This window comes from Electrona antarctica, assembly GCF_951216825.1.
Source record: "Electrona antarctica genome assembly, chromosome: 23".
In the NCBI taxonomy this organism is placed as follows: Eukaryota; Metazoa; Chordata; class Actinopteri; order Myctophiformes; family Myctophidae; genus Electrona; species Electrona antarctica.
In genome coordinates this window covers 19,688,035-19,703,852 of record NC_136804.1, presented here as the reverse complement: position 1 = coordinate 19,703,852, position 15,818 = coordinate 19,688,035, and the positions used below count along the sequence as shown (strand labels likewise).

At 43.0% G+C, this 15,818-nt stretch overlaps 1 protein-coding gene across 1 annotated transcript in view; it reads right to left on the bottom strand.

Annotated features, from left to right (window-relative positions):
- cped1 (cadherin-like and PC-esterase domain containing 1) overlaps nucleotides 1-15,818 on the bottom strand; it is a 107,076-nt gene that overhangs the window by 82,104 nt on the left and 9,154 nt on the right. Inside the window, exons 2-3 of the mRNA XM_079494737.1 lie at nucleotides 7,573-7,750; nucleotides 492-586 (exon numbers count right to left, since the gene is read on the bottom strand). Coding sequence (XP_079350863.1) covers nucleotides 492-586; nucleotides 7,573-7,750 — 273 coding nt within the window. The remainder of the gene's footprint in view (nucleotides 1-491; nucleotides 587-7,572; nucleotides 7,751-15,818) is intronic.

Below are 15,818 nucleotides of genomic sequence, written 5' to 3'. Positions count from 1 at the left end.
AAACACCTGTGTCTCATTGTGGATGCAGTGAATGGGGACTGTCCACCAGAAGCTGCCATTTAGACAGCACGGAGAAAATTCACAACATTGAATGTCGTAAACATCTAAAGTTGACATGCATATTATAATTCACATTTTATATTTAGGAGCATTGTTCCAAGGCCTAGCCTGGCATGGCCAGACTGCATAGGTATCTCTGTGTCGGACCTGCATTTCCAAGGGGCGGATTAAAATAAAAAGTCTCCCATATTTGCATACTGGGCCCTGATTGGTGCCCCACAACTTCAGGGGCAGGGAAATCAGAACCAAGCAGGGACAGACTTTTTTTTTTGGCAACCACACTTAAATTCTCTCCCATTTGTCTGGCTTCTCTCCCGTTTGTCTGGCACCGAAAATAATTCACGAAGAACAGAACAGAACATCCAGTATACAAATCCCTGTCATTCCAGTATGGGCTAGAAAGGTAACGCTGGAGAAGAAGACAGTCTCACCCTCTGTTGTGGAGCCAGTCGTGGGAGGAAGACTCTTCTGAGACAACTCTTCTCTGAAGTGCTGAGACATACCAGGATGGACCACACACTGAATCCTGAAAGACACACACAGAAAATATTTGCCTTTTAATTTTTCCGGAAAAATTCATAAGATTGCATGCGCACGCACGCACGCACGCACGCACGCACGCACGCACGCACGCACGCACGCACGCACGCACGCACGCACGCACGCAAGCACACACGCACGCAAGCACGCAAGCATACCCACAAAAAGGCAAAAAAATAAAAGGCAGCCACAACCCAAAAATGTGTGAACTCAACAACTCTAAAGAAAAACTTGCGAGGCAGAGAGACAGACAGTCACACAGACAGACAGACAGGAAATAGGGACATCAGGGATTTGGATCGGAAGAAACAGTGTGCGCACCTTGTATAAATATGTGACATTTCACCACCTAATATGGTGGTGAGCAAAATGGCGTGCATTTCAGACAGAAAGAAGGTAGGAAGTCCGCACACCGCTCTTTAAGCTCCCAGTAGTTTATTAGGAAATGGTCAGGAATCAACGTTTCGAACCCTCCGGGTCTTCATCAGGAATGAGTATACAAAAAGTAGGCGTGTTTTATATACAGGTCGACAAGCTGTCTTTGCAATGAAGGTAATCAGAGTAGTCAAATGACACACCCCCTGCACATCTGACATATACTGTAAGCTAACATACAAAGTGTGTAGAGCATAGTCAAGTAGAAAAAATATTAAGGCACTAAGGGCCATTTGTAGAACCAATAAATATGAAAATAGAGTCTAGGGTGGGGTGAAACAATGGTGCAGAAAAATAAATAATTAACTGCGAACCAATAAATAGCAAAATAGCAAAGAAACAACTAAGCCTACAAATGATAACCGTAAAAAGCAATAATACAGGTAAGGTACAGCAATTGCAGTACAGATCAAAGGACATGGCATAAGGACAAAAAGGCATAAATATTAAAGCTGTATACACAATATAAAGATTAAAAAATAAAAACAAAAGAAAGCAGAGAAATCACAGAAACGGTTTAACATCAAATTAAGGTCATGAGGTGCCATAGTGTTAAGTGTGTAAATATAATAGGCTTCACGTTGGAGTAAAAATCTGTTATGATCCCCACCAGGGGGGGGGGGGGGGGGGGGGATCTTTCGACCTTCTCTATGCCCCAATACCGTAAAGAAGAAATGTTATGTCCACACTTTTTAAAATGGGCTGCTACAGGGTTTTTCTCATCGCCACACCTAATGTTACTTCTATGTTCGCTAATGCGAGTTCGGAGGGCTCTAATGGTCTTACCTATGTATGCTAGTCCACATGGGCACTTAATAAGGTAGACCACAAAAGTAGTGGAGCAGGTGATAACACCTCTTATTGCAATCTCTTTACCACTATGTGGATGTGTGAAGACCTTGCTTTTGGTAGTGCATTTCAGACAGACAGCCAGACAGGCAGACAGAGAGAGAGAGAGGCAGGCAGGGTGAGAGCGGGCCATGTTGAATGGAGTGTGCATCATTGCAGGAAGTACGCTGGTTTGGGCTATTTGGGTCTGTTTGTGCGGAGAGTGCAGAGAATAAGAGGAAGTGCTCCCAACAAAACCTCTGACAGGCGACACAGAGAGATGGCTGACCACACAGGTTTACCTGATTGTGTGTGCGTGTGCGTATGCGCGCGCGCGTGCGCGCTCGTGTGTGAGAGCGAGAGAGAGACAGAGACAGAGAGATTGAGAGAGAGTTCATATTTTATGAATTTGTGCCGATTTATACGGCAGAGCTTTTAGCACAGCTGAGGAAAGAGGAGAGAAGACAAGATGACTGATAGCAGAGCCCCGCCCTCTGACCCCAGCATGTCAGCTGTGATCCAAAGCAGAAGCATGTACCCCGGCCCCACCACACACACACACACACACACACACACACACACACGCGCACACACACACACACACACACACATTTGAATGACTGTATTTATGACGACATTTTATGACGTCAGATTCATGAATGCCAATTTAAAAAAAAATTAGGGCATTTGAAGCCGAAAAATAGTAGATTTACAAGCTCACACAATGCGCCGCCCACGCTGTGACGTAGATCAGCAATTTTTCGGTGCATGGTCGACACAAAAAGTGTGCAACTAGGTATAAATCAGGCATGACTACTATAATAATAATAATATCTCAAACTTATATAGCGCTTTTCTGAGTACCCAAAGACGCTTTACTACTCTATCTCGAATCTCTAAACATAACTTCTAAATGCCTAACCCTAACCCGAATCTTTTTCTAATTGAAACTCTATCTCTAAACTTCCATTTTAACCATAAAACAACCAGGAAAATGGTCCTCACAATGTCTACTTCTCAAATTCTACTATGGGGACAATTTTGTTCTACAAACATGCACACACACAGAGCACAGAGGGGCTCATCGGTGGCACTACAGGCCACATCTCTAACGTGCTGTATTCTCGGCCAATAAAAAGGCTAATGTCATAAGACGTGATCTAATCAAACATCTCCGTGTTCCAGGAACTCCGTGCTTCCATTCCTGAACGCTCCTATTTATCCTTTCTGCGCGATATCATTGAGACAAATTCAATCTGATAGTAGAGGGACTGTACTGATGGGCAGATGCTATTGTCTGTTGTGTCTGTTACGAGCTGAATTAGGAAAAAGCCGCCTGTCGAAGCTTAACCCAATAACCCCTCGAACCCTAGCATCCCCGAAACAGCCTATATCTGCCTACTAGATTTGGTGTAGACTGTAGAGGGAAGAAGACAGCGGTGCAGGTACAGAGCCGATCCGGTCAACTAAGTATTAGTCAAATCGAGGGTTTAAGTGGTTAATATGTTTACTTCAGTCTGGGTCGACTCGTGAAACTGCCGGCATAGCCGTATATCGACCTGCGCAGCCTCCCCCTTGTAAGGCTTGATAGTTATCTTCTCACAACACTGTGTCCCCTACTTAAGCCTTATTTATGCTCCATTGAAAATAGCAGACCTACCTGTACAAGCTCATGACTCGTGCTGAGAGCTATTTTCAGGAGTATCAATTGGGCTTTCCTCACTAGCACGTCAGCTGAACTCTGTAGAGCCACCAGCCAGAATATGGACGTACTTCAGTAAAATCCTTCTTGTTCATTTAAAGTGCAAGACCACTTTGGTAGAGGTTTGGGTTGTGTAGTTACCTTGCCATGATGTAACTCCAAATGTGGACATGAAATCAAACATAATTGCTCCAGTGATTAGAAATTGATAATTCAAAATATGCTCCTCATTGACTTACATTGTACGGTGAAACAGCTCTCAAAGTCACTCTTTTAGTACATAAAACAAAGTTGATTCAGACAATATAGAGCCATGATATTAAACTGGCGGCCTGTGAGACAAATTTGGCCCCTGGGGGCCGAATATATACGTATATATATATATATATATATATATATATATATATATATATATATATATATATATATATTTGAGTACCTGTTTGATAAGACCACAGGCTCTGACGTGTTTCATGAACCATTAGTTAGGGCCAGGGGCGGAGCCTGGAACTCTTGAGTAAGGCAACAACAATACGAGGTAGGCAGACCAGGCAAAAAGCCGCTCGACTGAGGGGAGGCAAAAACGTAAACAAGTAAGGCAAATGCCTTACTTTGCCTCCACGCCTGGTTAGGGCACAGTGACATTCAGCCCAGGAAACTATTGAATGATTGTATGATTTGGAGTGATGGAAAAACCCTCAAAAATAATAAATACCGTAGGTACAAATAGAGGGAGATGGCACGTAATGGACGAACTGCACTCAAAACTCATGTAGTGCTCTTTTATGTTGATGTGGCACTGAAAATATATCTGTTGTCGGGAGGAAACCTCATAACTCCAAAATGTTTTTTTTTTGTCATGTGGTTTTTTGTCTTGTCTTTTTTGTCCCTGATATAGAGCATCGCCAAGCCTTTTTTTTCTATATATATATATATATATATATATATATATATATATAAACAAACATTGAAGACTAAAATGAAGATGGGAAAGTGAGGACGCAAATTGTGATTGGCCAGAATGAGATGATATATGATGATAAGAGCGCCCCTCACTTTTTGGAGTTACATCATGGCAAGGTACACACAAACCAAACATCTACCAAAGTGGTCTTGCACTTTAACTCTGAGTGTACAAATAAAACCAAAAGGCCCCTTACGGAACCATTTGGTTACATGTGTAAACTCTGAGTCAAAATACACATTGAGGATTTCTCATTGTGAGCTTGTGGCTCTGCTATTTTCAAATAGCCAAAATGAGTAGAAGTAAAAGTAATGGAAATTGGAAATACTCAAGTAAAGTACAAATACCTCAAATATATACTAAAGTACAGTTGTGTCGGTGACATCAGACTAATCAGACAGTCCAGTGGGTCACAGATGTGTGGAAATCTTGTATAGTTCACTACAATGCACCGTAGTCCAAGGTGATGACCGCAGGGGGCAGGGCGGGGTCGGGGTTTTATGTGACGGCTGTAAAAGAGTCAAGTCTGACCTCCAACTGATGGTAAAGACATTAGGGGCAGTGCTAAAGTAGCAGTCATTCTCTGCAGGCTCTTTGATCTGAGTAGCAGACACAGCTGTCAGTCATCTCTGCCTGACCTGCGCACTGAACCACCGTCACTGTCACATATGACAGGAAATACTCAAGAGACTTAGCCGTTATGAATATCTATGTAATATATCATATATGATATTTCTATACATACTGTACATACCAAACTATCTCCATAGCACACACAGTCTTGCATTTTTGGCATATTAAGCATTGTTAGAGAGGAGCAATACATTAGGCTGTGCGTAGCATTTTAAACATCTGTTCTTTCACTGTATCAGCTTGCCTATATGAAGTATGAACTGTAGGTTTTAGAGCTGGGAGGACTTTAAGGTTGCCACACCTTAACTTAAACAGTCCATTTCCTCTCACTTCTTTTCTATTTTTCCGTCTGGTTCTCATGGCTTTTGGTCTGTTTCTATGTCCTTTTTTCCTCTGTGTCTTACTGTCTCAGAGGGGATAGGGCTGACTTGTATGAATGCAGCTCCACCCATACACACAGTAAACAGTCAAGCAGTTCAGTACACACCCTAGAACAGTTAACTATTTAACCCCCACCACCACCTGCTCAGCTTCACACACAGTCTGCTAGCCTCTCTCTCTCACACACACACACACACACACACACACACACACACACACACACACACACACACACACACACACACACACACACACACACACACACACACACACACACACACACACACACACACACACGGAGGATAGCGACACCACCAATGTTACAAAAGCATAGCTTGTGACCAAAAGGCTGGGAAAACATGGAGAGGTGAGAAACACAGCATTTCACTCCCTAAACCATGATGGCTGAAGGTGTGCCCTAGACCAAAGGTTCACAACCTTTCTGGTACCAAGTACCCCCCCCCCCCCCCCCCCCCCATTATAATAATGTACAAGTGACTTAAGCATTTAAATACAGTTTGTCTTGCAACATCACATACTGCAAGCAACACCAATAGAAAAATAGTAAAATACACATCCCATTTTAGTCACGCAACACCGTTGTGCTGCAGAGTATAAATTATGCTTCACTTCTCTCCCAGAGAGCAGCAGCAGACAGTCTGACAGAGAGAAAGATTGTGAAAAAGTTGGGAAACAGTGGAAAACTACTTTGTTTTAAACACAAGCGCCCCTCAAAAATAATATCTGTTGCAAAGGCAACAATTGAAGCTTTTTTATGGTTTATTTTTTTATTTATTAATACCGAATTACACTACAATTATTACACTAATCGATTTTCATTTCGGACACTTTTACACATCCCTACTCCATTTGTTTATCTATGTCCGTCTCTGTCTATCTGCTGTCACAATGCGAGTGAACGATGCTTTCTATCCCGGACTGTAAAATAGCAGTGAGCCCCAGGGCTGACGCCAGGGCCCTTAAAGGATTTCATTGTTTAATAAGTATTTTGTGTTTAATAAATGTTTAATTATGCATTTGGTTCCAATGCAGCATGCCACGGGGCCCAGAATTCCAAATGACTACTCTGCTCTCTACATTAACCAGTTTTATATTGCTTTCAATACCATGTGCACATCATCAGGATCATCGCACTCGGGTGGAGACTTTGTATGTCCAAAGCCATTACTTTTCAGGAAATGAAAAACATAACCCTGTGTTTCAGGTAGTTATTTAGTCACAGGCTCTTGTTAATACTTTTCATTGGTTATATATTTATAAAACCCACATACAGAATTGACCACTATACCTTTCACAATGTAACAAAAAAAAAGCTTGTAGATCGACTATTTGCGCTACTTTTGCACGAAACCCTTGAAGTAGGACATCATACTGGCCAGATTCACACAATATACTGGCCAGATTCATCATTATTCCTCTTTAAAAGTGTCTCACTGTTCTTCTTACACGCCCCCTCCCCAATCCCTCTCTCTCTTCCTCCCCCTCACTCCTCCACCTCACAACCTCACACCATCATTCACTCCAAGTATCTTGTCTTTCATTACAGCGGATTCTCTTGACACCCATTCACATCTGCGCTCTCACATGTTCTCACTCTAATCTAATCTCACTCCATTCTCTCTTCCTCCCTCCCTCCCCCCCCCCCCCCCTCTCTCTCTCTCTCCCTCACACCCCCACCTTCTCTCTCTCAACCACGCGTCTTCTCTCTGTCCCCCCCGTCTAACTAGCAGGGGTCCCCATATAAATGATTGATAGTTTGGAACCAAATGGATCCTCATAGGTCTGTAACTCTGAAAGTAAAAAAGTCAAGTCAATCTTGAGTAAAAACTCTCTAAAACCTTTAGGATTTTACAGTGCTGATTGGGGTCCCAGGGAGATGCAAATCATATCAAACGGGGGTCCGTGACCTAATGCATATCAAACTGGGGTCCGTTGAAAAAAGGTTGAGCATCGCTGGTCTATTGAAATTGATGTGATTTCGTCGGCGGGGATCAATGTTCCCACTCACCATCCTGCTGTGTTCTGAGGTCAGGGCTGGTCTCTGCGTATCTGGACAGGCTGACCTCGCAGCCCAGCTGCTCCAGAACCCGCTGGTACAGCTGGACCTCTGTGTCTGTGGCAACATGCTGACCCATCAGCACTATGGCCCTCCGCCTGCTCGCCCGCTGCTGACCGGAGTCCTGGAGCTGGAGGTAGGCAGAGAGAGAGAGAGAGGGAGAGAGAGAGAGAGAGAGAGAGAGAGAGAGAGAGAGAGAGGGAGAGATATGACATAAGTGTTACAACATTTTGAAGGTTACATTTACTCAAAGTACAATTTTTAGGTATTTATTTATTGTATTGTTTTTTACTTCTACTCCACTACATGGAGGCAAAGATTATACTATTAATCCACTACAATTATAAAACTTTAGTTAGTAGTTACTTGGTAGGAAAAAGGCGTTTCCGTTTTTTGCAGGCGCGCATTAGTGTAATTTCCATCCACCAGCTGTTTAAAAAACCCGGAAGAGATGCCTACTCTAGGCATTTTCTTGCCACCTCTTGATGCGAAACCCCCTGCACCCACTTTTTTTTTTTTTAGATATATTTTTTGGCTATTACAATGTTGGTGAGTTTAACATTGTTTAATACAAGCAGATCAGACTTTTCCATTTGGATGAATGGGCTGTCAATGGAGGGTGTTGCAACTCTAGATTCAACACATTATAAAACAAAATCTAGTGAGATCCCTTCATTCCTTCACCCTTTTGGCCTTTAGAGGGGAAAAAAGTATTTTACATTAACTACTTCAGTCATATACTAATAGGCTATACTGTACATTTCGGCCATTTGAAAAATGTGGTGTTTTGACTGGTGTGTTAAAGAAAAGTTGTTGTTTTTTAATCGGTTTCAAATAGTTTGCATAATTTACACACTCCAATGAATGAGTTCATATCAGTGTGGTACAACAAGACAGTGAACAATACTATTAAGACACTTTCTGTCCAGCCTGCTGCTGCATCATCATTCACAATACAGGTCAGGACATGTATTGGCTTCCTCGTTGACTGACAAATACTATAACTGGACATAAACGTAATATTAGCCTACATAACACACATATCACAAAATTAAACAAAACGACAAAAACTCATAACACCAAAAATACATGACACCAAATAGTTCTGTTGGTTCTAAAATTGTATTACAGTGAGTTGAAATGAATTAATTCTTCACAAAACACTCACACAGTAGCAGCTTGGGGCCTCTGCAGCATGCTCTGTAGTCACTATGTTAACTTTAGCTGGTAGGCTAAACTGCTAACATTACTACACCAAACATTGTGGACTGGAGACACACGGCCAACTTCTCCACTATCAAAATACTCCCTGGTACTACTTCAGTAGTACCAGGGAGTTAACCCACTTCATGATATCTCACCTGCAACAAGACAGTTAAACACAAATGTATTAAGACATGATTCTGTCACAGCTTGCGTCATCATTCACCATGCACTGCATGCAGGATGAATTGGCTTCCTCGTTGACTGACAGAATTATAGTTATACAGTGGAGCTATAGCTCTGTATGTGTTGTTTTTGGCAGGCAATTTCAGTAGAAAAGACTAACATTACATAGAACAATATGACAAAATGAAATACACTTGTCTTGTGCATGAACTTTATATAACTTGTAATCCCATGAACTCTACTATGAACTTGAGTAGGAATGAATTATAATGAAATAAACAACAGAAAATAGGGGTACGTGGCTGAACAAGGACTTTTCCCCCAGTGGTTCCTGTGGCGTATCGAGGAGGTTACAGCAATGTTTGGTGATTTGAATATCAACATGGGGTAAAATAATACGAGACAAGAATGCTTATTTTCTTAATAACAAGCCTCAAGACCACTAATTACTCAGCACAAGTTCAGGACAGTCAGTCCAGACAGTCTACTCTAAAACCACCAACCCACCATCCAAGACTCTCATAGAAACAATATGTTTATGTTTTTCATTTACTGTGTAATGATGAACTCAGTCCCCTGGAGCAAAACAAAGTTTTTTTTATTCCAGTCAATATGTTTCATAAAGGTGTGTTTCACTCTCTTTAATAAAGAATGGCCTGGTTTTAAAGGTGATTTTCTTCTGCTTTATTAGACTGTGCTGTAGAGATCGGGTGGGGGTGGTTATCACATGAAGAGCATGAGCCAGTTCAAGCCCAGCTACCGCATATTCTGCACACCCAGTAAAACCCTCAGTGTTCATTTAACTCTGAGGGTATAAAGAATGGCAAATGGACCCGTAAGGTTCAATTAGGGTTCAAATGGACCAATTTTTACACTGTCAAGTAAAGAGTTCAAGCTGAGCTAACACTGAGGGGTTTACAATGTTTGCGTACACATTATTGGAGGCAACTGGTAAAGGCCACCAGAGCAGCCATGAAATTAAAGTTTCAATGAAACTTTCCTGCTTTCTGTCACTGACTTGAGAAAAAAGGTAAAAGCAGGTTTTTTTGGGAGTGGGCGGGGGCTGGGCTTCTGAGGGAGACATATACCCTCTTTTTGAAACCGCCTCCTCGCCACTCGCTCTACGCACTTGCCCTCGATGTGCGCGTTCACGCGAGGCTGCGCCATAAAGTGTCGTCCGAAACCAAGCAGCCTTGAGTGTAAGTGGCTTATAAAGCCCTCAAGAGCGAGTCTATGCCGATCTAGACTCGATTGACTTGTACAGCCCTGATCTGTGTCCGCATGGAAACCTACAAAATGTAAGAACCACCACAAATAAATCATAAATAAACTTCTCCTAAACAATCTTCATCTGATGCAGAATAGATAACGCTCCAACTGATGTTCACAAGGGCTCTTTATTTACCACACCGTGAAAAACTATAAATTTAATAAACCACACAAACAAAACACCTTTTAACACAATGATTTATAAACACCATGGATGTATATGAAATGTCCTTTTGACAATCACACTGTAATTCCTTTTAAATGTCGATATTAATGAAACCCACATGTCACAAAACACGATGCAATGCAATATAACTGTACAACCAAAATAACAGGTAACACAATGGCATGATGGTAACCATGGCAACGAATGGTGTCTGTTTCCTGTTTCTGCACAAGGAGGGCGAGTGCATTTCCAAACAGTTTTTTATACCCAGCACCCTAATCAAGGGAACTTGATTCAGCTGGAGGGGCACTTCCTGACGAGGGAACCTCCCGAGAGCACTTCAAGTCAAGGGACTGGTTTAAAAAAGGGCCATATTAGGGAGTGAGAAACCTGCAATCAATCAGACTGGCTATCTGTGAGCATGTTAGTGTGTCTGAGCATTTGTGTGTGTGTGTGTGTGTGTGTGTGTGTGTGTGTGTGTGTGTGTGTGTGTGTGTGTGTGTGTGTGTGTGTGTGTGTGTGTGTGTGTGTGTGTGTGTGTGTGTGTGTGTGTGTGTGTGTGTGTGTGTGTGTGTGTGTGTGTGTATGTGTGCGCACATGCACTGTGTGTTTATTTGACAGATGAAGTTGGAGACATGAAAACACATGAAAGCACATGAGACCCTGGCCTCGGCCCCTCTGTCATGTTTATCCATCGGAGCGCTGGATAAGCAGGGAAAACACGAGGGAGATGAGCGTATAGGGATGGAGGGAGAGAGAGAGAGAGAGAGAGAGAGAGAGAGAGAGAGAGAGAGAGAGAGAGAGAGAGTGAGACCAGGGGAATGAGGGGAAGCGGGCCAAGGCTAGAGAGAAGGCAAGGGTTGAGCAAGGGAGGGAATGTAAATCCCCTCGGGGAAGAGAAGTCATTAAATCAGTCCCAAAGTTGTAAGCCTGTTTACTTTAATTCTGTCTGGTTGTCCTCTATAGTTCCACCCTAGATCACATCCTTTGAATTTCTACCGTGAGTATATCTTCCCTTCTTCTATTCTCCCCCCCCCCTCCACATGTCTCTGTCTCTGTTTCTACCCCTTCTTCCTCTCCCTCTCTCTTTCTCCTGCAGTTGCCTGCCTTGTTTTCTCAGTCCTCCTCCGCCGTTCACTGTGAACCCGGGGGCCACTAAACGCTTCCATGTGGGAGCCAGGCCACATCAGAAGGGAACGTCACAATGGCCTGTTAACCAACTCCAGCCCCAATCCTATCCCCTCCTTCTCTCCCCTCCTCCTTCCTTTGCCAACCAACCACCCCCCCCCCCCCCCCGCCCCGCCCCCCCGCTCCCCCATCTCCAAGCCCAGATTCGAATCTCAAACATGCAATTATTCTTCCAGTTCCTCGTTCACCCGCCTGCCTGCCGCGTAGTGTGGAGCCAAGTTCGCAGACACAAACATTATTATTTCATTATGAAAAAGACTGTCTGCTGCACTCTTTGAAAACAAATCCATGTAATGGTTTTATACAGAGACACAACTTCCAATACAACTCAACATTATATACAAGCCATGTGGTAGACAATTGTATTTGTTATTCTGTTGCAAATTGAGCGTTGGGAAAAATTAAAACGGCTCCGCACACAATCAGGAGAAAGAAACAGAAGAGAGAAACTAAAACTTTTCATTCATTTATCTGACACTAGTACTACCATTAAGCTGTTGCCTCTTTTAGACCTTCTCTTTTCCATTCTGGTGGTGTGCCCATTCCATATTTTAGACCTTTTAGACCTTCTCTTTTCCATTCTGGTGGTGTGCCCATTCCATATTTTAGACCTCTTTTAGACCTTCTCTTTTCCATTCTGGTGGTGTGCCCATTCCATATTTTAGACCTCTTTTAGACCTTCTCTTTTCCATTCTGGTGGTGTGCCCATTCCATATTTTAGACCTCTTTTAGACCTTCTCTTTTCCATTCTGGTGGTGTGCCCATTCCATATTTTAGACCTCTTTTAGACCTTCTCTTTTCCATTCTGGTGGTGTGCCCATTCCATATTTTAGACCTCTTTTAGACCTTCTCTTTTCCATTCTGGTGGTGTGCCCATTCCATATTTTAGACCTCTTTTAGACATTCTCTTTTCCATTCTGGTGGTGTGCCCATTCCATATTTTAGACCTCTTTTAGACCTTCTCTTTTCCATTCTGGTGGTGTGCCCATTCCATATTTTCCATCCCTGGTTAGACTATTTCATTGTGGGGAGACAGAAGAAATATAAAAGACCAAACTGGGCCCAGGCCCAGAACTGTCCTTCACACAGCAACATCCTGAGTGTTCATGTAAAGTTTTAGAGCATATCCATGGTCATCATATGGGCATACCTAACAATAGATGCTAAAACAATGGGACATTTTCCATTTGTGTGTATTTTTATATCAAAGTCCATACAATTTGAATTACTTCCTTTGAACGAAAACGTGCTGCGTGATGACGTGTAGAGGCTCCGGCTCGAAAGAATCTTGATTTAATTTACCTGTTTTATTCCTATTGCTGCATATTCCTCCAAACACAGCTGGTTTTGATTACAGAACTACTCAGTTTTTAATCTCATTCAAGGTGACATCCAGACAGTGTATTACTCATTTTAAACTTAATCAGCATGTTAAAATATGTATCTGAAAACATTATAAGTTAGAAACTAGAAAAAGTGCCCGGCACAGGTCTCCACCAGGCCAGGTCAGGCCTCCTGGTGGCGCTATAATAGGACAATGTGAAAGGGATGCCATTTCTTCTTATGCCTTTGATGGCAAGTGGAGGATTTGAGGCATTTTGTTCTAAAGGGCCGTCCAAACCAAGCCCTGTATCTAGGTGTACCACATATTGTTCACCACCGTTGTCGTTACAGTTGTGGTGTGGACTCTGCCATCCACTTGAGCTAGAACGATGTTATAGTGCTTTAGTGTGGACGGCCCTTCAGAGTTAAAACAACACTCTAGATTTTGCTGTTCTTCTCTGAGAGTAATAACACAATAACACTTCTCATCTCCTCCTCCGACCCTACCTCTCGGCATAGAAAGGAGAAAACACATAAGCGGGACGTTTATTGAAGGAGTCTAGTGAGATATTAGAATAATATTGCTTTAATAAGAGAGCAATCCAATCAGGCGTTTTGAGGCCCAGGCGATCCTCACAAGTAATCTACAGCATGAAGGGGGTTGCATTAATGCGCTCATGAACACTTCATCTCAGAGACCAAACAAACACTAGCTATATTATGTTTCTATTGATTGCAGTGGGTTGCTCTACAGGTACCAAGGAGGACTCTTGAGTTTCAATCCTATTTTACGGCAAACATAGATGGCTTGCAACAGATTTCCAAGTGTTATTACTTCTTTGATTCATCACTGACAGTTATCCTTCAGGTGACAACAGTAGTTTTGAGAGTGTTTTGTTATCTCAGCTGACATGGTTCCGGGGTGGGCAGTCTTTGAAAGTCACTTGTCGTATCAGCTGTGTTAAATTAAATGTACATAATGCCAGCACCTGGATTTGAATCCAGGTCACCACATGGGAAACAACTACTATACTGCTCATGCAAAGGGGAATGCCTTCGGAATATGGTTGAAATTAGGCTTCTGGGCTTCAGGCAGCACTACTCTGTTACACCAGCAGTATTTTGTTTAGTCAATTTCACTCTAAATTCCTGTACTGTAGGTGTTTTTTGAATATTGAACAGCTATAAACCTTCCCGATCAATGTTTTAAGAAATAAAATGTGTATTTGGCTGACATAATGAATATAAGGTGTCCATCTTTTGGGCTCCCATAACACCACTCATAATAACCTCATGGTGACGGACAGTGGAGCCAAAGTGACAGACAAGCGGAGGTCAGTGGGGAGCACGGTAGCTGGTATGTGTGTTGTCACTGTATCCCACGCTTCAAAATGTATAAATAGTTGTTTCTATCTTTAAGCCACCAGCGTGTGTGTGCACACGCACGCATGCACGCACGCACGCACGCACACTTATGAATATGCAAACAAACACACACACACACAGTCACACACACACACACACACGCACACACTGTATGCCACTTTGCCCATGATCTCACCATGGCTGCGGGACCTGCTAACCTGCAGATATATACTGCTACTGTGTTATGAATGAGTCACAATACACACACACACACGCACACACACAAACAAGCACACCCTTTCCACATAACCTCGTCCACCTGTTCTCGGTGGAACATTGACTGTCTTTTCCGCTATCTCCTTGGGTGGACATGATGTACTGCCAGGCATGCAGGTTAAACCTCGGCCACAGCCCCAGCCAGGCAGCCCTGCTTGGCACAGCACCCGGGTTCCAGGCCTGCTTTAGGAACATGAACCACCTCCACCCATCTGAACTGGGTGGTGCTGCAAGCCTTCCCCTGCTCTGCCCGGCCGTGGTCCCCATGCACATCCTGCCGTGTCGTTTCCACAACACAACAACACTGGCTGCGGCTATCAGATCATTTACAGACTGCAAACATTTTCCACTAGACGCGGACTTCTGACAGCAGACGCGGGGAGATAGCATAGCAGTTAGTCTGAAGGAGTGCCCGTTAGTCTGAACGGTGCACGTTCCAACCGGTGCCCAGTTGGAACGTGCACCGTGTAATCATGACCATGGCCACCCAGTCATGTCCCACATTCAAATATGCCATGTGACCTGCGTTGTGTTTCATTCGCTGTCTGTCTGTCTGTCTGTCTGTCTGTCTGTCTGTCTGTCTGTCTGTCTGTCTGTCCATCTGGCATTAACATATCCTCTTGATCTACATGCTCACAATGCGGTACAATGCATTATGAGCTTGTATATATCTGAAAGTGGTTAACCCTGCACTGTCTAATACATCAAAACTAATACAAGACTAATACAAGGGCCCAGGACCCAATACAACGCAGCATGAGGGCATATTTCACTGACTTCATAACAGACTGCTGGATTTATACAAACACAATCCTGCTCTAGTGAGGCCATAACACCAACAGAGACACACTGTTCAGATGTATTCATGGGACAATGGTAAGTCTGTCTCATTGCACCAACTCTACAGCCCATTTCATTGGCACCGATGGATGAATTCACTGCGGCATTGTGTTCTATGAGGGAATAATTGGAATTATATTACTGTTGTCCTTCTGTGAGTAGTGATACAAATGAGTACAACCAAGAACATCTGGTACTTCTCATATGAGAGCTTCTGCACAGAAACAAATAACTATTGCCCTTTTGCCATTACCCTTTCATCCTTCTGCTGTTGTTTGACACTGTAAAAGAAAACGATCTTCCATACCACCATGTTATCCTGACTTGAAGCCCAGCATCCCTATTCTGGGAAGATTTAGTGCATGTAGACGTGTAGATGTAA